Below are 25,000 nucleotides of genomic sequence, written 5' to 3'. Positions count from 1 at the left end.
TAGGGTCAAGGCGATAAGAGAAAGCGAATTGATCGTTGCTATTATTTAATAACCTTCCTTAAAGGTAGGGTAGGTAAGAATGGAGAAACCAGCTCGAGTGCGCTAGAATTTGAAAGTACACAACCGGAAAAAATCTGCCACTTCCTTCAGACTTCCTTACAGAGCCCCTCCTCCAACACACACGAACGCGCACATGACCAATGAGGGCACGAGATAAGTTTGTGCACGAGATGGAAGGCAGGTAGGCCATCCAGTTATTTTAGCCGGGCCGGCTCAGATGATTGGTCGTGCTTTTTACAGCGCCACGGCTTCCACAGATGACATGTTTTAATATATTCATTGCTATCGGGATGTTAAGAGCATTCCATGGAATATAACAAAAAGTGTTTCTGAAGTGAATTACCTACCCCACCTTTAACTAACTACAGAATTAATTACGTTTTAAGGTGTTCTTAAGTGAGGTAAGTAAGGCATATTGTACCAGAGAGGGTTAGGGTTAGTGTCAAGAGGGTTGGTTACAAGAAAGTGGTTATTATTATTGGTTAATAACCTCTCTTATTAACCAATAAAAGCATTTATTAAATCTTGTGGGAAGTCTAAGTGAGGCAAATAACCACAAATTAGGGTTAGGGTTGGTGTCAAGGGGAACAGGGAAAGAAAGTGTTCTGTTATTAATTACCCTCCTTTTTAACTAATAACATCATTTAATACATGTTTTTGTAATGTATAAGTGACGCAAGTAAGGCATATTGTTGAAAATATATAGGGTTAGGGTTAGGATAAAGGGTTAGGGTTAGGTTAAAGGGGGTTTTCGAAACAAAATTGGATATTTTGTTTGTTATAGACATTAAAATACAGACCTAAAATATAAATAAATAAACTGAAAGGTACTGGAAACTGATATGCATGAAGCTGTCAGCTGGTACACATTCATAAAGTTGTTTATCAACACATCAATAATTAATTATATTACAGCTTTAATCTGTTTGTTCCTGAAGAAGTACTTCCTGTTCAAACCGTCATTGTTTTTTTAACCTCCCATCTTTATCCATCCTCTCCTCTCTGATGTATCCGTTAGGAAAGTCTCTCCTCTCTAATTCAATCACTCCACTTCCTGTTCACCTGGCAGTGTGTGTGTGTGTGTGTGTGTGTGTGTGTGTGTGTGTGTGTGTGTGTGTGTGTGTGTGTGTGTGTGTGTGTGTGTGTGTGTGTGTGTGTGTGTGTGTGTGTGTGTGTGTGTGTGTGTTACTGTGTGTGTGTGTGTGTGTGCAGCTGAACAAATATGGATCGCGAGCTAGGAACTAATCACCACTCATCATCCTGTCCTGTGCACTATGCCAACTGTTGTGCACACAAACACACACACACACACACACACACACACACACACACACACACACACACACACAGATGAGTATTGTTCAGAGTGTGCTAGAGGAAGTCAGAAGTATAGCCAGCTGAATTAATTTACTATAAATACACACGTCATATCCTTGCTAACTCCACACACACACACACACACAAACACACACACACACACACACACACACACACACACACACACACACACACACACACACACACACACACACACACACACGCACCATCACAAGGGAAAAACAATCTGAAGCTCTCTCTCACGCACATGTGATCCTGACACATCAGTTTCTGAGGGGAAATGAGGGTAGCAGAAAAAGGAAGAGGGAGGGTGTGTGTGTGTGTGTGTGTGTGTGTGTGTGTGTGTGTGTGTGTGTGTGTGTGTGTGTGTGTGTGTGTGTGTGTGTGTGTGTGTGTGTGTGTGTGTGTGTGCATGTGTTTGTTTTGCCATTGTTGTGTTTACACGTTCGATCTCTGTGTTTATGCGTTGCATCATGTGACGTCCAGTTTGACATTGTGCAATTAATGGCCGTTGCATCGTCCCATAATGCACCTGTAAGGAAGCTGTCAATCAATGGCATCGTCCCATAATGCACCCTGAGTGACATGAATGGTATTGGGTCAATTGCACAGCAAGAAGGGGGGATTTTATAGGCATTATGGGTTAAAAAGGAGATATTTTTTCATTTAAATCAACTTCCAATCTCCAATTTATTCATTCTTAAAGTAATGGCTTCACTCTGTCCTCCATGCTTCATTGAATATGAATTATAATATGTGAATAGTTGTCATGTCAAATACCATTTTCATTTTCATTTTGGAATTGCATTTCTATTTGGACTTCAGTGCCGCTTGCATGAATGGAGAACCAGTTGTTTATTTTGCATAGAAAGCTTTAGACATAGAAAGTAGTCGAATCTAAAGTGCTTTTTCTTTTCAAGGCTCACAATGGCTTTTGGTCCTTTTATATTAAATTATACTCAAGGTTTGTCAGCAAAACTGTTGCCACATATTGCAGAACACGTGTCTCAACAACCACATTTTTTACATATTTTTTTTAATGCAGACAGCTCCAAACATCGCTGTAGATTCTCAAATATACGTTTTTGGATTAAATTAATCACATATTGAAATGGTGCGTTGCTTGCATGAAATCCTGTTATAACTTAATCACAGTTCATTCAAAAGCTTAGAAACAGCTTTTATGGCAAGGAAAGGTTGAGAAAGCTGGTGGATGCTACAGTATGCAAAGTGACATCGAATACGCTTCAACCGGAAGTGGAAAGATCATTTAAGGCAATGTGGAATCGCAGTAGAGCAGGTGAAGCGTAACGTGAAGCTGTTTCACTGCAGAGAGAATCAGCTGATCGTTCAGGAGTCTCTGTGGAGGAGATACTGATGTCACACTCTCATTACGGTGTGTGTGTGTGTGTGTGTGTGTGTGTGTGTGTGTGTGTGTGTGTGTGTGTGTGTGTGTGTGTGTGTGTGTGTGTGTGTGATTCTGAAGCCTCCTGGTTGCGTGTTCAGCACACATTTATAAGCTAGAGCTAGAGGATGCTTGTTACCTAGCAACCGCCTCTAACCCAGTGCTCCCTAGGTGTGTTCGTGTGTGTGTGTGTGTGTTCGTGTGTGTGTGTGTGTGTTGTGTGTGTGTGTGTTGTGTGTGTGTGTGTGTGTGTGTGCGTGTGTGTGTGTATGTGTGTGTGTGTGTGTGTGTGTGTGTGTGTGGGGGGGGGGGGGTGTGTGTGTGTGTGGTGTGTGTGTGTGGGGGGGGTGTGTGTGTGTGTGTGTGTGTGGGGGGGGTGTGTGTGTGTGTGTGTGTGGGGGGGGGGTGTGTGTGTCTGTGTGTGTGTGTGTGTGTGTGTGTGTGTGTGTGTGTGTGTGTGTGTGTGTGTGTGTGTAGGCAGGGAAACAGAGGACAGAGTTAGGCTGCAGGCTGCATCATGAAATCAGTATTTTCCCAGAGTTCTGCTGCGGCAGGCGATAAAATACTGGAGAAATGTAGTGTATGTGTGTGTGTGTGTGTGTGTGTGTGTGTGTGTGTGTGTGTGTGTGTTTGCTCCACAACTATTTTTGTTAAGGGTTTCCTGCTTTAAAATTGGTCCAAAAATCGATGTAATGTAATTTTTTACAACTTACTATTACAGTTTACATCCAAATCAGCCCAGTGTGCTCTGATTGGTTAGTGGCCGGCTCTGTTGTGATTGGTCAACCACTTAGAGATGTGCCGCCCCTTACCACGTACAATGTGTTGGAGCGCTAGCCAATAGACACGCGAGGGTTCCAAAGTGATGTCACTATGTTCCAGTTTTTATGAACAAAAGGAGTTTAATTGATAGTTGTGTTTTGGGTTGGTTTTAAAATGTTACTTGTACTAACTAGATTATGCTTTAAAAGTAAAAGCCTTATTCCACCACTGTTCAATATGATTTAATGTAGTCTTCTACTACTGTTATAGATTCCGCCATATAACAAAAACTTGAAATACATTAAATACAATTTGCTGATAGTACTTGTGTGTGTGTGAGAGTGAGCTGTGAGCAGATGGTGTGTGTGCTACCTGCTCAGGAATCAAACTGGCCCCTGCGGTTACCATGTATTACACACACACACACACACACACACACACACACACACACACACACACACACACACACACACACACACACACACACACACACACACACACACACACACACACACACACACACACACACACACACACACACACACACACACACACACACACACACACACACACACACACAGTTAATCTGCCCTGCAGTATTTATAAGCAGATACATTATTAATGATAATTATTTATACGGGGACATCAGAGTTATGTTCTTGTTCACAAATCACTGTAATGTGTGTGTATATCACTGTGTGTATACAGTCATGACACAGCACTTTGTGTGTGTGTGTGTGTGTGTGTGTGTGTGTGTGTGTGTGTGTGTGTGTGTGTGTGTGTGTGTGGTGTGTGTGTGTGTGGTGTGTGTGTATGTGTTGTGTGTGTGTGTGTGTGTGTGTGTGTGTGTGTGTGTGTGTGTGTGTGTGTACATGTTGGCAGCTCGCCCTCTCTCACCCTCTTTGTCCTTATATGAGTGTCTCACACAGCTCCTGTCCTTATTTGATGACTCAGAGGCGGCGCTGCTTACTATGATGTCAGGAAAGGATGAGGGGGTCAAAACCAGGATTCAACACACAGAGAGAAAATGAGATTCCTCCATGTGATTTTGGATTATTGCAGAAAATAATCTCTGTGTCAAACAAACGTTTATGATACTTACACGTTGAGTTCAGCAGGATAATCTCCACATATTAACACCACTTTATGATTTCTGAAGTAAAGAGCTAACGTTAGGCTATAAAGGAACTACAGCACGGTCACATGACTTCACGTCACCACCGCTAAGCTAAAGGCGGCTAATGTTGGGCTATACAGGAACTACAGCATGGTCACATGACTTCACGTCACCACCGCTAAGCTAAAGGAGGCTAATGTTGGGCTATAAAGGAACTACAGCATGGTCACATGACTTCACGTCACCACCGCTAAGCTAAAGGTGGCTAATGTTGGGCTATAAAGGAACTACAGCACGGTCACATGACTTCACGTCACTACAGCTAAGCTAAAGGAGGCTAATGTTGGGCTATAAAGGAACTACAGCACGGTCACATGACTTCACGTCACCACCGCTAAGCTAAAGGAGGCTAATGTTGGGCTATAAAGGAACTACAGCACGGTCACATGACTTCACGTCACCACCGCTAAGCTAAAGGTGGCTAATGTTGGGCTATAAAGGAACTACAGCACGGTCACATGACTTCACATCACCACCGCTAAGCTAAAGGTGGCTAATGTTGGGCTATAAAGGAACTACAGCACGGTCACATGACTTCACGTCACCACCGCTAAGCTAAAGGTGGCTAATGTTGGGCTTTAAAGGAACTAAAGCACGGTCACATGACTTCACGTCACCACCGCTAAGCTAAAGGCGGCTAATGTTGGGCTATAAAGGAACTACAGCACGGTCACATGACTTCACGTCACCACCGCTAAGCTAAAGGTGGCTAATGTTGGGCTATAAATTAACTACAGCACGGTCACATGACTTCACGTCACCACCGCTAAGCTAAAGGCGGCTAATGTTGGGCTATAAAGGAACTACAGCACGGTCACATGACTTCACGTCACCACCGCTAAGCTAAAGGTGGCTAATGTTGGGCTATAAATGAACTACAGCACGGTCACATGACTTCACGTCACCACCGCTAAGCTAAACGTGGCTAATGTTGGGCTATAAATGAACTACAGCACGGTCACATGACTTCACGTCACCACCGCTAAGCTAAAGGCGGCTAATGTTGGGCTATAAAGGAACTACAGCACGGTCACATGACTTCACGTCACCACCGCTAAGCTAAAGGTGGCTAATGTTGGGCGTGATGGCGTTTAGTCGTCTCTTTTAAACACTTGTTAGTAGCAGTTTTTAAATTCACCAGTGGGGTATTTACTGGCGTATTTTATGACGCAGAACAACACGTTAACATCTCGTATAACCTTTCCCATGTGGACCTGGAGGGATGGAAGTCATTAGAAGAAGAGTAGAGGAAGACAGAGGTCTGATGAGGTGAAGGAAACAGAGAAAATGAGGACAGATCGATCGGAGCCAGAACATCAGGAAAACGTCAGAGTTTCCATCCTCACTGCCAGAGAGAGAGAGAGGAGAGGGAAGTGCTCAGGTCTTTATCTCAAGTAAAAGTAGAAATACTCAATTAATATAATACAATTAAATAAATATATATTAATATTATTAATTAAATAGTTTCATTTAACTTTACTTTATTTATTTTAAAGATGGACCAAACTTTGATGACTTTAATTTAAATTACATTAATCATAATTATTAAATATTATTTATTTATTTAATTTATTTAATTTATTTAATTTATTTTATTTATTTAATTTATTTAATTTATTTTATTCATTTTATTCATTTGTATTTATTTTATTTATAATATACTAACTAAAGCTGTCAGATAGTTGAGGAAAAGCATAAAGTGTGTGTGTGTGTGTGTGTGTGTGTGTGTGTGTGTGTGTGTGTGTGTGTGTGTGTGTGTGTGTGTGTGTGTGTGTGTGTGTGTGTGTGTGTAAAGTAGAAATATGAAATGTAAAATACTAGTAAATTAAATGTGTACAGTACTTGAGTAAATGTCAACACTGTTAGATCCACTTGAGAAAGCCAGAGAGCTAACGCTAATTGCTAACACGGTAATGAATCTGTATCCCGTGTAAAAGAACCAGATAAAGTCCCTTGTTATTAGACGGTCCAACAGACTCAGAGTTATATAAGCATGTAAAGTAAAGCAGTGACACGGCGCTCTTCTGTCTCCAGAGAGGAGGAAGTATTGCCAGCGGTGAGAAAACAGGGAATCATCAGACTGAAAATAACACGTCTGAAAAACACACTCCTCTTAAAGCCAGTGTGGAAGAAGTATTTATTTTACAGCTTTATTAATATATATTCTGCAGATGTATGGTATTAATACAACTTTTAATTAAACTAATGCATTACCTCTTGGTGCTCTGATGCTCATATGTTTGTCCTTTCCCACTTAGGTAGGATTTTCACTTTGAATTAGCAGGTCTTTTACTCGTAACAGAGTATGTGTACACTGTAGTATTGGTACTTTTACTCAAGATCCTAGTACTTCTTCCATCCGTCATCTGGTGAAGTATTTGTGTATTTTATTCGGCTCAGTCTGACTTCACGCTGCAGGCCGACTGAAACACATCTGTCCGCTGTCACTTTCAGACAGACTCCATAAGGCCTGCAGTGTGTGTGTGTGTGTGTGTGTGTGTGTGTGTGTGTGTGTATGTGTGTGTGTGTGTGTGTGTGTGTGTGTGTGTTTGTGTGTGTGTTTGTGTGTGTGTGTGTGTGTATGTGTGTGTGTGCAACATTTGAGCAACAGTGGGCAAAGTAAAGTGGAAGAGACAGATAGTGTGTGTGCTCTTTTAAATGTGTGTGTGTGTGTGTGTAATCTTTATCTGTGCATTCAAGCATTCATTTTGGTTTTGGTTTGGGCATGGATGTGTGTGTGTGTGTGTGTGTGTGTTTGTGTGTGTGTCCGTGTGTGTGTTGGAGTGTGTGTGTGTGTTGTGTGTGTTCTATGACGGCTTATTATAACCATGGTTTCACTATTTATTATGACTATGTATTAATGGTGCCGTCCAGCATCTCTGGGAAACGAGTGTGTGTGTGTGTGTGTGTGTGAGAGAGAGAGAGAGAGAGAGAGAGAGTGTGTGTGTGTGTGTGTGTGTGTGTGTGTGTGTGTGTGTGTGTGTGTGTGTGTGTGTGTGTGTGTGTGTGTGTGTGTGTGTGTGTGTGTGTGTGTGTGTGTGTGTACAAGTATTATTTTGCTCGTTTTAACAAATGGACATCTGCTCAGACAGCTTAAAAGGAGAAGCCTTCTTTTTTCTACCTTGGTCCAAAACATATTGTTTTTCAAATAAAACATATATATTACACATTTAGATATATATACATATTACACATTTAGATATATATACATATTACACATTTAGATAGTATATCTGCCACAGTTTGATTGTAAACTGCAGTCATTATTTGCTGAGAACAGAAAGCTTGACAGGTGTAGCAACAGTTAGCTTAGCGAAAGCTCAGCTAATCAATAGCAGCGACATTTCCTTGAACGTTGTTGAAAATGCATTCTGGGAAATGTAGGAAATCCATGAATGGCAGCGAAGAGAAAGTGCATTGACCAACCAGTGAAGAAAATTACATCAAAGGAAACGTTTTCCTAACAAAGCTCTTGAGATCTTGAAGACTCAATCAGATTATATTGTGTGTTTTTAGTCCTGTGTTTCGGCTCTGTCTATTTCCTGGACTCTTAATGTCAGAACCACATCTGATCCGGGGTCAGTCTGAAGGCCTCATGACGTTATGGAGTCAAAAGTTCAGAGTTAACGACTGCTGGACAGATGTGAACAAAGACGTAAAGTATAGTATAGTGTGAGTGTGTGTGTGTGTGTGTGTGTGTGTGTGTGTGTGTGTGTGTGTGTGTGTGTGTGTGTGTGTGTGTGTGTGTGTGTGTGTGTGGTTAGTTTTTTGGAAGAAGCCTGTCATTGTATGGCGCTTATCTGTCACTATTTAAAAATGTGTTCCATCTTCTCTCTCCTAAAAAAATTCTGTCGCTGACGTCGCTAAACTTTCTACTTGTTGAACAAAAACTCGACACACCTCTATTTTAATGCTAATGCTAATGCTAATGTTAGCCGATCCATGGTGTTACATCCCTTTCACTGCACACACACACATGATGTAGACAGTGCCTTTGAAAGCTCTTTCTCCATATGTGTGTGTGTGGGTGTGTGCGTGTGCGTGTGCGTGTGTGTGTGTGTGTGTGTGTGTGTGAAAATCCCTGCAATTAGCATCCAGAAATAGCCTCTTAGGAAATCAATGTTGTTCCCTCAGTGACGCTGGGAGCCGTCTCTCCCCCACAATACAGGGACTGTCCTGTCCTGTGTGTGTGTGTGAGTGTGTGTGTGTGTGTGTGTGTGTGTGTGTGTGTGTGTGTGTGTGTGTGTGTGTGTGTGTGTGTGTGTGTCTCAGTTCTGCATCATCAGCTGACATTAAATCAAAGGTCAGGAAATGAAGGAATAATGAGTTCACATTAGACGTACTTTATTAGTCCCAAACTGAGATGTGTTGCGTAGAAATAAAAATGTTGGCTGTGTGCTTTATTCCAACCCGACCCCTTCACACTCCCCTCGTGACGAACCGACCTCCACCTGTGGGCGAACTCTCTGAATGTTGGAGGTTTAATAACTTCCTGTTTGATCCAATAAAAAGACTTGAGTCATACATCCCAGAGTTTCTGTAAACACAAACATAAATATAATATCTTTATTGCTGTTTTATGATATCATCGACCAGCTATTACTGTCATGCTGCAGAAACCCATTAATGTTCCACTTTATCTGTGTTTCAGAGCTCCTCGGTTCTGCAAAGAAAGTTAATGTCAACTTCCAGGATACAGACGGGTGAGTTTCCCTCCCTTTTTCTCCCTCCTCTTCCTCTCTCATCCTCCTCTTCCTCTCTCATTCATATAAACGCTGTGTTATCATGATAGTTTCACTTTGTCTCTGTGGTATTAAATGCAGAAGGATTATCCCGGATACCACTCAGCTTAGGTTCAGAGCAGAGTGGCGTGTTTGTGACATTAAGGGAGTATTAATGTCATTAAAAGCCTTTCAGTGTGTGTGTGTGTGTGTGTGTGTGTGTGTGTGTGTGTGTGTGTGTGTGTGTGTGTGTGTGTGTGTTGTGATGCTACGTGCCTGTTTGTGAGTTTCAAAACAAACCAAACACAAATGAGGAAACCACAGACTTAACATCTGGTTTAGATGTGTGACACGGACAAAAAAATAAGTTCTGATCATAAATCGTACAAAATGCCGGGCTATCATAGACGATAACGGACAGCGAGAATGTCAAACTCAAACACTGATGGAGGGGTTTTTTATTATAAAGATTTGGCGAAAAAGGGGATAAAATAACATGAATAATTGGTTTGGATATTAAATAACTGCATGGGTTTTCTGACACATCTCCACTTAGGTTTTCTTGCCAGCAGGGTTTTTATTTTACAAGCATCACGAGCTCCTTTATGATCGACGCTGCAACAGATGCTCATTGTAATCACTCCACAAAGTGAGCTATCCCATCTGTAATCAGAGGGTCCATCTGCATTTCCTAAATAGTGCACATTAGTATGAGAAAAATGCCTTTTCCTGCTTTACAAAAACACAGTTATTTTGGTGATGTATGCATGTATGAAATCACCTGAATGAAAGCCTGGATATTTAGAACACAGGGTAGTTGTGCACTTCAGCCTCTTGTGGCCAAAATGAGTACTACAACAAAAACATCAAACTAATTGTGTCAATAAATGTTTCTGGAAGCTGTTAATAAAGACATTTAAGACATTAAAGAATGGAGACATGTCACAGTAGAGACACTACATACTGATATACTCCTGAACATCAGCAGGAGAGGACTCTTCAAAGTAGAGACACTACATACTGATATACACCTGAACATCAGCAGGAGAGGACTCTTTAAAGTAGAGACACTACATACTGATATACACCTGAACATCAGCAGGAGAGGACTCTTTAATGTAGAGACACTACATACTGATATACACCTGAACATCAGCAGGAGAGGACTCTTTAAAGTAGAGACACTACATACTGATATACACCTGAACATCAGCAGGAGAGGACTCTTTAAAGTAGAGACACTACATACTGATATACATCTGAACATCAGCAGGAGAGGACTCTTTAAAGTAAAGATACTACATACTGATATACACCTGAACATCAGCAGGAGAGGACTCTTTAAAGTAGAGACACTACATACTGATATACACCTGAACATCAGCAGGAGAGGACTCTTTAAAGTAGAGACACTACATACTGATATACACCTGAACATCAGCAGGAGAGGACTCTTTAAAGTAGATACACTACATACTGATATACACCTGAACATCAGCAGGAGAGGACTCTTTAAAGTAGAGACACTACATACTGATATACACCTGAACATCAGCAGGAGAGGACTCTTTAAAGTAGAGACACTACATACTGATATACCTGACAAAATGTCCACTTTAACACATTTCCTTAGAAGCTTCACGAGGTGGAAAATGCTAATTCTAACAACCATGAGTCACCACAGCTTCAGCCGTGTGAGACTTATTTAAAGTGTGGCGAATAAAGTGATATTTCTCTGTAAAGATAGAGATCAGGAGTAATCCTCTGTAAGTGAAAGCAGTGTAATCTAATTAGTGTGTTTACTGGTATTGCCTCTTTGGCCCCCAAATCCTCCCGCGGTATTTAGTGCTGCACATCAGCCGAGTGTGAGAAATAAGGTGTGTGATGGCGACGCATGGATCAGCAAAATGTAGTTTTTATAACGAGCTCACACGTCTAATGAGTCTGCACATTTTAAATTCATTTGCTCTTCTTGGAGACTCATAATGAACTGGGGAGAAAAAGCCCTTCATTGGGATTTTTCCTCGTGTGTGTGTGTGTGTGTGTGTGTGTGTGTGTGTGTGTGTGTGTGTGTGTGTGTATTTCATACCCTAAGTGGTGTCAATCAGCTGGTGTTAACAAGCCATTAAAGCAGCAGGGAGCAGCAGTTTTATGGAGTATTATTAAAAATAGTATTTCTACTTGTACTTAAGTAAAGCATCTGAGTACTGTGTGTGTGTGTGTGTGTGTGTGTGTGTGTGTGTGTGTGTGTGTGTGTGTGTGTGTGTCTTTGCAATGCTGCAGTAAATCTGCTATACAATTAAAAAGACAGGAGGAGAGGTGAGGAAACAAGAGGAAAGGAAATGAGAGGAGAGGAAAGGAAATCAGAGAGGAAGAAACTAGGAGACACGAGAAAAAGTCAACGAGAGGAGAGAAGAGGATACGAGTGGAAAGGAAATGAGAGACTTACCTATTATAGCATATTTTATATTCCCTATACCGTGAAAGAGTCAGAAACATCAGGCTGTGTTTCCTAGCTTCCTCTGCATGGTTTCATTATGACCCACGCTGTGTTGCTCTTCACTGCCCACTCCTCAGACTCCCTGGTGTGTGTCAGCATCCTGTTCCAGGTGTGTTGTTGTTTTTTGTTGTTTTGTTAAGTTGGGTGAAGGACCCTAGATTCTGAGGTCAGTGTCCACGTCCCAAAATACAATTTCAATGCTGTTCTGAGTGTGTGTGTTTGAACGTGGACACACTCCAGTAACAGGCTCTCACCAGAGGCCTGTACTACGAAGCCGGTTCAACCTAACCTGGATATGAGGTTATATATGAGTTAGCCGGTTGGCCCAATTCAAAACATATGCGCTCTCGCTAAGCTGTACTACGACGCTGGTTATCAACTCATTAACTCAAGCCAGCCGTGTCCTATCTAGTTAGGTGCGCGTTCACATGAAAGGGGTGGTATTTGGAGCATTCGACCAATCACAAACATGGAGAAGCGTACTGACAGCGCAGCGTCATACTTCCTGAATGAAAAGTGAACTTTAATATTAGTCAAATATGAAGAAGTTAAACTTTAAACATCCATGACTTAAACACTTTATCCAGGATAAAAGCCACATAGCTGCACCTGCAAGGTGAATACAGCTGGTAACAGAAAAAGTGTTTGAATGCGTACATTAACAGGTTTATGATATCACTGCCCCGTCCAAGACACGAGTGGATCTGACTTTAATTACATTTGACTCGAGTGTTTCGTCAACTTAATGTGTTGCTTAAAATAATACTTCTGCATACAGTATGTGACACTGTGAGTGTTGCACGGCCAGATACGGCTCAAGAAGCTGATTCAGATAAGGAAATATATGATACATTATGATGTGATATGATATGAATGATAATGGCACACATCGACGTCTGCACTCACAGTGCCGCGGACTGTACTTAATGTTACTCTGATCCGGTTACTTATGTCGTGGCAGATATTTAAGTAAGCTTTCTTAACGCTAATGTTATAAATGTCAGATTGCTCTGAAGATGGGAGGGGATATTCTATTAATGTTCACGTTCACACAGTCAGTTGATTTTTGCCGGCCGTCTTTCCTGCAACGGCAGTTTTTCTGTATTTCCTCTATCCTGTAATATGAATTGATCGCTTTAAACTCCGCACACGGAGCTCTGATTGGTCAGCAGGCGGTGCTTTCACTGAGTTGATCTCTTAGCCTGCCACCTAACCTCCTCCCGGGGAGGTTAGCCGCTCAGCATAAGTTACCATGGAGATCTAGCCCGCTAAAAAGAGAACCAGCGTCGTAGGACCGGAAAGCCCGAGTTTTCCCTGAAGTCAGCCGGCTTAGCGAAAATCCAGCTTCGTAGTACAGGCCTCTGGTCATACTGCTCACACACACTTCCAGGTCAAAACTGATGACGTGGTACATAGGGTTGCAAAGGGGCGGAAAGTTTTCGGTAAATCTCCGGAAAGTTAAGCTGGGGAATTTTGGAAATATTCGATGCAAAATTAAACAAAAAAACATGACATTTCAACAGATTTTCTTTAAAAGAATGTTTTTTTAAGTAGAACAGAACAAGTTTTAATTATTTTATTGAACAATTATTTGTGTCATTGAAGAACGAAAACAGGAATGTTGAGTTAAATGTTACTCATCCCCCCCCCAACCCCACTCATTAAAAAATGAACAAAAATCCCCACAAAGTCCCATTCAACATGTTAAATGAAAAGAGCCCCTCTCCCTCCACAAAGTCCCATTAAACATGCAAACCTTCCTTCAAGCAACCCTCTGCATTTTGGCTAAACCCTTTCAGTCAACGGGCTCTTCAACATCACTCTTCCTCTTCAGTGTCACTGTCCAGCCTTGTTGAGGATGGCTCTGTGTCCGGCTCAAAGAGCCTTAGGTTTGCCCGAATGCCAACCAGTTTTTTCACTCTCACATTTGTGAGCCTGTTGCGAACCTTTGTGTGGTCTCAATAGCCATGCAGTAAGCAGTGTGCTATGGCATGGATATTCAAGTGTACTTGAATGGCATGTTTGTTTTAGTCAAGATTATGCTAAAATATACTTTCCCCAACTATATTTAAGTTCCCTATGAAGAGCCAACCTTCAGTTTGAAAAATTCCCAGTTTATTCCCATAAATTCCCGTTAATTCCCGTGGAAAGTTTCCATCTTTGAAAATTCCCGGAATTTTGCAACCCTAGTAGTACAACAGTTTCGAACACAATACACTCGGCACAGACGGAACATTTTAGAAACAGTAGGGTGTATCGACCAGTGGATAACCAGTGTTGTTGGTCTGTTGGTTTCTACGCACGATGTCTCTTAAAGGAAGTAATGAGACGTGGAAACACGAAGCACTCAAACACGTCTCTGTGCTGAGAGATCTGTTCACACACACAGCAGATTGTAGAAGTGTGTGTTTTAACAAAAGCCTCAGAGGCATAAAAGCCCCTCATTACTGAAAATGGGTCAGTGTGTGTGTGTGTGTGTGTGTGTGTGTGTGGCCATTGTATGCCACTTTAAACTTCTACTCCACTTTGTTTTTGGAGGCCAATATTGTACTTTTGTCCACTACATTTATATAATTGTCATATAGTCTTCTTTAAATAAAAACACACGACATGCTGATGATATCAGATAAGATGGTACTTTATTGATCCCAATTTGGGAAATTGTTTTTGTTGCAGCAGCATAAAAGACAAGGCATTTTACAATAAAACAAAACTACAAATTAACAAGAATAGAAAGAAAAGAAAATATAAATGTAGATATTATATATACAAATATATATATATTTACACAGGCAGCCACCTAGCACTGCGCCGAGACCAGACGTGATATGATGCAGTACAGAACTTCTAATCTACCTAAATCTTTAAAAAAAAAAAATGCACTTTATGAAACAACTTCCCTTTGCACAGAGAAAAAGTCACTCAGCACTTTAGTGAACAGTTTGCACTTTATTAGCGCGATCGCACAGTACAGTTTGGCATTGCATATTTGCACATTTTATACTAATTATTGAGGTAGTATTTATTAAATGATTAAACCGCATTAATTGGAATGTCGTCTGGCAGATGGTCGGGTCCTCGGCTCCACCTGGAAAGAGAGGGGAGTTAGCGAGAGCACCCAAAGTGTTTATGATTGTGTGAGATTGACAGCGGTTGAGATTAATCAGGGTGCAAATAATATGTTTGAGCGTGTATACATCATGACGTTAAAGGGGACCTATCATGCAAAATGCACTTTTGTACGTCTTTTATACATGAATATGTGTCCCCGGTGTTCCAGGGAACTCACCAAGTGTCAGAAAACACAACCCTCTCTATTTTCCTCCATACCCAAATCTCTAAAAAAGGGGCTGCAACGGATCTGATCAAAACTGATCCAGATTTGAACACTGTCCTGACGTCAGGACGGTGGCGCTACGGCTATTGGGCCAACTCCACCAATCAGGAGGAGACAGCCACGGCCATTGCCGTTCGAAAGCGCTGGAGACGCTGTAGTACATATGCCAGGCCTCTAGGTGGTGCTGTTCTCACAGAATCAGCCCTTGCTAAAACAGAGCTAAAAAATGTCAAATTGAGCGAAATGAGGCATGGCTAAAATGCATGATCTGTTTGGTATTTTGAAAAAGAAAAAAGTATAAATATGCCTTATATAGGTATGGTCCTACACTATATTATTATTATATAGCATGATAGGTCCACTTTAAGTTGCATTAATTGTAGAAGTGACCACTGTGTAAAGTTTACATCGATCACTCACCCATGTTGTTTCGTCCGGTGTCCGCTCCAGTGTGTTTGGCCAAAAGGTCCTCGGGGGGGAACAAACACTAAAGAAGGTTCCGGGTCGAACCAAGTGGCGAGATAGGCGCAGGGGTTTCTGTTTTAGGTGGGAATGTATTTATGTTTATTCTGTTCAGTTATAATGTTGTTCTTGGGTTAAATTAACAGATGGGTAGAAACAACTGGTTATGCTATGAACGTGATGTTGTGGATGTTCTTTATGACAATTATGATGACGTGTGGTTTTATTATCATTACCTGTGAATGGTTTCTCCCAATTACATCCTTGGAAGATCCTCTATAAATGAGCCAGTCTTCAGTCGGAGAGGAAAGGGGTGAACATGCACAGAGAGCGGGAACCTGTAGAGAGTGGGGAACACTAGTGATGGCAAACGAAGCTTTGAATGAAGCATCGAACCACTTGGACAATTGTGTCGGAAATAGGTTCATTTCTCGAAGCTTCAGTTACAGCGACCTCTCCTGGTGAAGTGCAAGGCTGCAGTGGGTTTAAGGTATCTTTGCCTTTCGATGCACACACACACACACTAAGACTGAATATCATGTTCTATTTGCAATGAAAGATTGATAAGTGTGTATTGGGTTATTGAGAAGAGACCAGAGAGTGCTGGACATTGGGCCTTTCATCAGTTATTAAAGTATTAAAGTAGAAAAGCAATGATTAAAAGCTCACCCATTCCTGGCTTTGAACCAACTGCGCTGAGGACATCGCCGCATTCGGGCCGCCGGCTCTATCCACTGGGCTATCTATTCCTTAAACTATTGAACTGTTTTTATATTACTCATAATTGTCTTTTTGTTCACAACTTCTCCACATTTCAAAGTGTTTCCCGATTCAGAACGACCTATCTTTCTTCCTGGCTTGCTCTATGATGACCCAATTCAAATGCAATACCTTACCAACAACTCAACAGCAACAACGCAAACTACGACAACAACCCACACATTGCGCATTGTTTAGAGCGGTTATAAAGTGTTGAAGCTCTCAAATTCAAAACCGTTTCAACCAGTCAGAATAGAGACGAGGCAGTGCATTGAATCACCTGATTGGACGGCGAACCAGTGAGTTGATTCATTCAGGAAATGAAGCAGTTGCTGGTTCGGACGTCACACGTCGCGTGATTTGAAGCAAGCTTCGAATCACTGCTTCTATGGAATAGGAAGTCCAGGGTTGAAGCTCCGTTCGAAGCTTCAGTGTCAAACTGCCATCACTAGGGAACACCTACATGCTGGCTATCTGTTCTGGTGTTTGACAAATAAAAGTCACCATGGTTTGCAACTCTACCTCCTAACCGCTAAAGGGTCGCTGTCTCACAGGAAGGAACGCGAGGAAAGGAAATCAGAGAGGAAGAAACTATAGGAGACTCGAGAAAAAGTAAACTAGAGGAGAGAAGAGAATAACAGAGGAAAGGAAATGAGAGCAAGTAGAGGAGAGGAAACCAGGGAAGGGAAGAGGAAAGGAAATGAGGAAACAATATGTGTGCGATGTGTATTATTAGAAAGCCAAACATTCCATTTTAAATGTCCAAACTGTGCTGCTAGGGTACTCACACAAAGCCGTGGCAGCACATCACTCCCACCCTCATCCACCTCCACTGGCTGACGGTCAAGTCCCGCATAACTTACAAGTCCTCCTCCTTACCTACAAGACCCTCCATGCCCATGCCCTCCAGTACCTATCGGACATCCTTCGCCCACATGCCCCTCCCCGGAACCTGCGGTCCTCAGACTCTGGCCTGCTCACCACCCCCCTGCCCTATTCTTCTTTGTAAAGCGACCTTGGGTCCCATGAAAGGCTCTATATAAATCTAAGCTATTATTAATTGATCCATGCTGTTTTATTAATGTTAAGCGTCTTTGGGTTCGAGAAAAGCGCTATAAAAATACAATTTGGGAAATAAAGTTGTTCATTTACCGAACCTGAACCTATGCTTTCCTCTAAAATCAAAAATGTTCTCACAGAGAGACAGAGACCATGCAGCCAGAGGAGAAGGAGAGAGCCACTGCAGCCTTCCTCAGGTCCTTTAAGGAGGCCCTGATTGGGGATTGGGAGCACCTGGGGGAGAGGCTGCACCTGGAGACAATCAGGGAGAGAGAGACACACAAAAGCACACACACCAAGTGCGGCAGGTAACACCCCCCCCCCCCATAAAACATACGTTATACTGCTCACAAGCAGCCAACACCGGAGCAACACACGGAACACACACATCACTCACGGAACACACACATCACTCACTGAACACAGACCCACATCGCTCTGAGCCAGGTCCACAGCCACCGCTTCAGAGACGGGAACACCCACAGCACTGTCACGGACGGACGCAGAACTCAACTGCAACTCACCACTCTGTCGCATCTCAACTGGGTGCCGGCCTTTTGGTTTTTCCACAGACCGCTTGGAAGCTGCCACCTGCTTCTTCCGAGCTACACACTCTGCCACTAGATGACCAGGGTGAAGACAAAAGAAACACAATCTCTTTTTCTTGGGTCCTGGAAGAGAAACAGAGTGAGAATGTGTGGCACGCCTGTTACAAGCTTTACGCAAAGAAACGCGATGGGAGAATTGCTCTGAGCCAAAACACCACTGTGCATTAACACCAGCTCATCCGCCATGTTGGCAGCCTGCTGCAAGGAGGTTCTTTTTCGTTCATTTAAAGGGGACCTATCATGCAAAGTGCACTTTTGTACGTCTTTTCTACATGAATATGTGTCCCCGGTGTTCCAGGGAACTCACCAAGTGTCAGAAAACACAACCCTCTCTATTTTCCTCCATACCCAAATCTCTAAAAAAGGGGCTGCAACGGATCTGATAAAAACTGATCCAGATTTGAACACTGTCCTGACGTCAGGACGGTGGCGCTACGCCTATTGGGCCAACTCCACCAATCAGGAGGAGACAGCCACTGCCGTTCGAAAGCTCTGGAGACGCTGTAGTACATATGCCAGGCCTCTAGATGGTGCTGTTCTCACTGGATCTGCCCTTGCAAACACAGAGCTAAACAATTTCAAATTGAGCAAAATGAGGCATGGCTAAAATGCATGATCTGTTTGGTATTTTGAAAAAAAAAAAGTATAAATATGCCTTATATAGGTATGGTCCTACACTATATTATTCAAATATAGCATGATAGGTCCACTTTAAATGAACAGTATGTTCTGGGACAGTTTTTAAACTCCTCCAGCACTATGAGATCACAAACTGAAGTCGTCAGACTTTGATGCCTTACGCCATCCGTTGAATAGCTTTCTCTTCTCTATCGCAAAGTCTACAAAAGTTTGGCCAGGTGTTTCTTTAGGCCACGAAAACACTGTCTATAAGCCTCAGGCTCATACACTTTGAGAATAGCGCATTTAACCTTTTCGTACACAATACTATCTTCAACAGGAAGAGAAGAGCAAACCATCTGAGCCTTACCAACTAGCTTGCACTGTATCAGTATGGCCCACACATCTTTGGGCCAGTGCAAAGCAGCAGCAATGCGCTCACACAACAAAGTATGACTCAACTTCAGACTCACGAAATACTGGAACCAGCTGAATGTTGCTACCAACATCAAAAGCAGCATCAGAACCTGACAATGGTTGTGTACCCGAAGAGGACCCCACTGAACCTGTCTGCAGCTCTAGCTGACGCATCCTGAAAGCTGTGTCTGCATCTCACTTCCTGATCTCCTGCTCCCTCCTGAGCTGAAACTCTCGCTCACGCTCCTCCTTCTCCCACTGGAGACGAGCTAACCTCACTTTCAACCTGGCATCTAATTTAGAACCAGTATGAGAGGACTCGCTCCACACAAGAGAGGCCATACTAAACACAAACTCATCTTCAAATAGCTCTGATGCTACACAAACATTGACTCTAGTCTTCCAAATAACAAGCTTCCCCAGATCCTGCCTACCACAACCTTCCCTACCTATCTTCTGGAGCGTGCCGGGCTCGAGGCGACTTTAAAGGCAAACATCAGCGGCCGAAACCCTGAAACGCCTGCCCCCAACAGGGACTACATCCCCACCCAGGATTACCCCGAAAATAAAAAAGGCAAAATAATAAATGAGTGCCTGAAGGAAGGACTGATTCAGCCCAGCTAGACACTCCCCTGTCTAAACTGAGGAAGCTGTTCAACAGTAGAGACTTCAGCCAATGCTACACTTCTATACAGCACTACTACCACCAAAGACAATCAACACTACACAACAATCAATCAAGCACTCACCCCTTGTCTCAAAGATCGGACGAGTCCCCATGTGTTACGTTCCCTACTGGGCTAGGGGAACCAGAGGGAAGTAACAAAATATAAAATGACCGGGCGAGAGAAAAAGGAGAGGAAACTGATCTGTGAAGCCACAAGATGGTCTTTTAATGGACAAAAGAAAAAGGGCTCGCCAGCCAACTTGCAAAGCAAACTAAAATAAACTAGAACACAAATATACACTGGAGCACATCTCCTAATGATGAACAAAACACAGGTCTCACACAGAGACAGAGACAGAGACATGCTACACACATGCAGCCAGAGGAGAAGGAGAGGGCCACTGCAGCCTTCCTCAGGTCCTTTAAGGAGGCCCTGATTGGGGATTGGGAGCACCTGAGGGAGAGGCTGCACCTGGAGACAATCAGGGAGAGAGAGAGACACACACACACAAGCACCAACTGCTGTGTGGGTGTGCGTGTGGGTGTGTGTGTGTGTGTGTGTGTGTGTGTGTGTGTGTGTGTGTGTGGGTAAGCTAAATGCAAAGCTAGCATTGTGTTTAAAGGAATATCTCAAAAAGAGTGAGATGAGGAAACCTCCCTCAAAAAGATGGAGTCTTGTCTTTACCACTTTTGGTCCAAATGCTAATGCGTTAGCTCTTACGGTGTAGCATTAGCAGCGTTGTAAACAAAGTCACATTTTTTAAACACAATTATTCAGGTCTCACCAAAAGTGAATTCCTAGAAAAAAAGTCTGAAAAAGAGTGTAAAAGATTTTGTGTTTTATATTAGATTTCTTGTTTTTTATATTTGATGTATGCACCATGACATCAAGTCAAATTCTTAGTACAGTATGTGCGAACCCAGCTGGCAATAAACCTGATTCTGAATCCGAAAAATATATTTGATTTTCTGAAAATAGAAGAATTTGGATAATTTTCTTTTTAGATCTGACCAAAAGTTATATGTTTTGGGGTTCTGAGAAAATAGTAATTCCTTTCAGAAAATCTCTAAATTCTGAGAAAAGGGTGTTTTTGTTTTATTTTGAGAAGAAAGTCAGAATTCCGAGACAAAATAAAATATATATTTCTTTCTCAAAGTCTCAGAATCTTGAGGAAAAAGTCATTTTTACATGATCCGAGCCAAAGTCAAATTTAGTTTGAATCTGAATTGGTGTACTTCTGTACTTACAGATTCTGTTTTAGGTGCGTTACAAACTAGATATCCATGAGGTGTTCTACTTTGTACTTCAGTGTTTGGTGAGCTCTGTGTACCACAACTACTGGGAGAAGGGGATCGGTGTCAGGTACAGGAAGCAGAAGATGGAAAGAGAAGAGATAATGGAGAGGAAGGAGGGAAGTAGTCGAAGGCAGCCAGATGTACAGAGAGGGATGTGTAGAGTAGAGAAAGAGAAAGGGGATATCAATATTGCATGGTGAGTTTTACTACGTGGTGAAAGCCAGGGCTTCCCTCCGCCTGCATGAACCCTTTACTGACTCTTCTCTGCTGCAGCTTTGTGTAACAGTGTCCCTGTGTAACCCTGGAGAGCAGAGAGAAGTGGGGGACGACTCGTGTGTAGTGAAATAAGGGATCCACTGATGAGAGGAAGTCATCTGATGCTTTACCTGAGTAGAAGGACTGATACCAAACTGTGAAAGAGTCTGTTAGAATTAAAATACCTGCATTGAAAATTCTGAGAAAAGTCACATTTTTTAAACGTTTTTTTTGTTATTGTTCTTAAAACATTTTGAGAAATATAATAATATTTGGGATTTTTTTAAGAATTCCTTAATAAAAATTAAGAATTCTGAGAAAAACAGTGAGAATTTTGAACTGAATTATTTTTTTTTATCTGAGAAATAAGTTAGAATTCTGTGAATGAAAAAGAAAAAAATCCCAGAAGATTGAGCAGCAGTATATAGACCGTGGTGCATTCAAGGACACAGAGGCAGGAAGCAGACAATTAACCTTTGCTGTGTCTGAGTTTGTTTACTTCTCTATTTACAGATGCTGTTTTCAGTGTTTTACCAACTAGATATCCAGGAGGGTCCACTTGCTATGATACTACCAGTCAACAACATTTTACCCCAGATGGGACTTGAACCCACAATCCCTGGCTTAGGAGGCCAGTGCCTTATCCATTGGGCCACTGGGGCTACATGAACCTCTCTATTGTCTGCAGCTCTGTGTCCGTATGACTCTGCTCTTCTGTTGTCTTTATTCTCTGCAGCGATGAAGCTCTACAACGAGCAGAGCTTCTCTCCACAGCCCACTCTGATGTGTGGGCTGCACAGAGAGACCCTCTGATAACAGACAGGGCTCCGAGCAAAAGTTTAAAATGTCAAAATTCTGAGAAAAATGTCAAATTTTTGAGAAATAATTATTCAGGTCTGACCACAAGTTTATTTATTTTTTAATTCCCAAAATATTTTTTGGGAATTTCTGAAATTTGCAGAATTTTGAGGGAAAACAATCTGACCAAAAGTTCATTTTGGGGGGTTCTGAGAAAAATGTCAAAATTCTGAGAAAAAAAAGTCACATTTTTGAGAAAGAATTATTGAGGTCTGATCAAAAGTGATTTCTTTGTTTCTTTGAATTCCTAGAAAAAACTAAGAAACATTTTTAGGATCTGGGAAAAAAGTGTTTGTCTTTTTTCTTAAAAATATTAGATTTTTGGAAATTTGCAGAATTTAGAAAATAAAAAAATCTGACCAGAAGTTCATTTTTGGGGTTTCCCGTTCAAGGACACAGAGGATCCAAGATTTGCTGTGCCTGAATTTGTGTACTTCTGTTGTTACTGATGCTGTTTTTAGTGCGTTACCAACTAGATATCCAGGAGGGTCCAGTTTCCAAAGCTATGATACTACGAGTCAACAACATTTTACCCCAGATGGGACTCGAACCCACAATCCCTGGCTTAGGAGGCCAGTGCTTTATCCATTGGGCCAATATATCATGTATTTTTGTACTGTACAGATCATACGCACAAAGTATTTCACATTTAAAAACGTCGGTTGCTAATGAGTGTCCAAATGAGACGACTAAACGTAATCACGGCCAACATTAGCCACCTTTAGCTTAGCGGTGGTGACGTGAAGTCATGTGACCGTGCTGTAGTTCCTTTATAGCCCAACATTAGCCGCCTTTAGCTTAGCGGTGGTGACGTGAAGTCATGTGACCGTGCTGTAGTTCCTTTAGAGCCCAACATTAGCCGCCTTTAGCTTAGCGGTGGTCACGTGAAGTCATGTGACCGCGCTGTAGTTCCTTTATAGCCCAACATTAGCCACCTTTAGCTTAGCGGTGGTCACGTGAAGTCATGTGACCGTGCTGTGGTTCCTTTATAGCCAAACTTAGCATGCACAAACACTAACAGAGCCTCACCTTGCTCAAAGGACTCAGAGAAGTCCACTTTCCAAAGCTATGATGCTGCCAGTCAACAACATTTTACCCCAGATGGGACTCGAACCCACAATCCCTGGCTTAGGAGGCCAGTGCCTTATCCATTGGGCCACTGGGGCTGTACTTCATGTGTTTCTGTACTGTACTATTCATACGTACAAAGTATTTCACATTTCAAAACGTTGGTTGCTAACGAGTGTCTAAATGAGACGACTAGACGTCATCACGGCCAACATTAGCCGCCTTTAGCTTAGCGGTGGTGACGTGAAGTCATGTGGCCGTGCTGTAGTTCCTTAATAGCCCAACATTAGCCGCCTTTAGCTTAGCGGTGGTCACGTGAAGTCGTGTGACCGTGCTGTCGTTCCTTTATAGCCCAACATTAGCCTCCTTTAGCTTAGCGGTCGTGACGTGAAGTCAGCCTCCTTTAGCTTAGGTGCTGTAGTTCCTTTCTATCCTAGCTTGCACAAACACTAACAGAGCCTCACCTTGCTCAAAGGACTCAGAGAAGTCCACTTTCCAAAGCTATGATGCTGCCAGTCAACAACATTTTACCCCAGATGGGACTCGAACCCACAATCCCTGGCTTAGGAGGCCAGTGCCTTATCCATTGGGCCACTGGGGCTGTACTTCATGTGTTTCTGTACTGTACTATTCATACGTACAAAGTATTTCACATTTCAAAACGTTGGTTGCTAACGAGTGTCTAAATGAGACGATTAGACGTCATCACGGCCAACATTAGCCGCCTTTAGCTTAGCGGTGGTGACGTGAAGTCATGTGACCGTGCTGTAGTTCCTTTATAGCCCAACATTAGCTGCCTTTAGCTTAGCGGTGGTCACGTGAAGTCGTGTGACCGTGCTGTAGTTCCTTTATAGCCCAACATTAGCTGCCTTTAGCTTATCGGTGGTGACGTGAAGTCATGTGACCGTGCTGTAGTTCCTTTATAGCCCAACATTAGCCACCGTTAGCTTAGCGGTGGTCACGTGAAGTCATGTGACCGTGCTGTAGTTCCTTTATAGCCAAACTTAGCATGCACAAACACTAACAGAGCCTCACCTTGCTCAAAGGACTCAGAGAAGTCCACTTTCCAAAGCTATGATAGTGCCAGTCGACAACATTTTACCCCAGATGGGACTCGAACCCACAATCCCTGGCTTAGGAGGCCAGTGCCTTATCCATTGGGCCACTGGGGCTGTACTTCTTGTGTTTCTGTACTGTACTATTCATACGTACAAAGTATTTCACATTTCAAAACGTTGGTTGCTAACGAGTGTCTAAATGAGACGACTAGACGCCATCAGGGCCAACATTAGCCGCCTTTAGCTTAGCGGTGGTGACGTGAAGTCATGTGACCGTGCTGTCGTTCCTTTATAGCCCAACATTAGCCGCCTTTAGCTTAGCGGTGGTGACGTGAAGTCATGTGACCGTGCTGTAGTTCCTTTATAGCCCAACATTAGCCGCCTTTAGCTTAGCGGTGGTGACGTGAAGTCATGTGACCGTGCTGTAGTTCCTTTATAGCACAACATTAGCCGCCTTTAGCTTAGCGGTGGTGACGTGAAGTCAGCCTCCTTTAGCTTAGGTGCTGTAGTTCCTTTCTATCCTAGCTTGCACAGACACTAACAGAGCCTCACCTTGCTCAAAGGACTCAGAGAAG

The 25,000-nt window shown here is 42.5% G+C and overlaps 1 protein-coding gene and 4 non-coding genes across 5 annotated transcripts in view; 1 reads left to right on the top strand and 4 right to left on the bottom strand.

Annotated features, from left to right (window-relative positions):
• The window catches only part of LOC117479108 (caskin-1-like), a gene marked incomplete at its 3' end in the record, with an annotated part of 83,817 nt that overhangs the window by 48,178 nt on the left and 10,639 nt on the right, over positions 1-25,000 (top strand). Inside the window, 1 exon segment of the mRNA XM_034126130.1 lies at positions 9,394-9,445. Coding sequence (XP_033982021.1) covers positions 9,394-9,445 — 52 coding nt within the window.
• Positions 22,031-22,103, bottom strand: trnar-ccu. Its single transcript has one exon. It is a non-coding gene; the product is annotated as a tRNA-Arg (tRNA).
• Positions 23,393-23,465, bottom strand: trnar-ccu. Its single transcript has one exon. It is a non-coding gene; the product is annotated as a tRNA-Arg (tRNA).
• On the bottom strand, positions 23,896-23,968 carry trnar-ccu. Its single transcript has one exon. It is a non-coding gene; the product is annotated as a tRNA-Arg (tRNA).
• Positions 24,467-24,539, bottom strand: trnar-ccu. The gene has a single exon. It is a non-coding gene; the product is annotated as a tRNA-Arg (tRNA).

The sequence above is a fragment of the Trematomus bernacchii genome, unplaced genomic scaffold (genome assembly GCF_902827165.1).
Source record: "Trematomus bernacchii unplaced genomic scaffold, fTreBer1.1, whole genome shotgun sequence".
NCBI lineage: Eukaryota > Metazoa > Chordata > Actinopteri > Perciformes > Nototheniidae > Trematomus > Trematomus bernacchii.
Note: the sequence above shows the minus strand (reverse complement) of the source record. Positions and strands in the feature narration are given on the sequence as shown.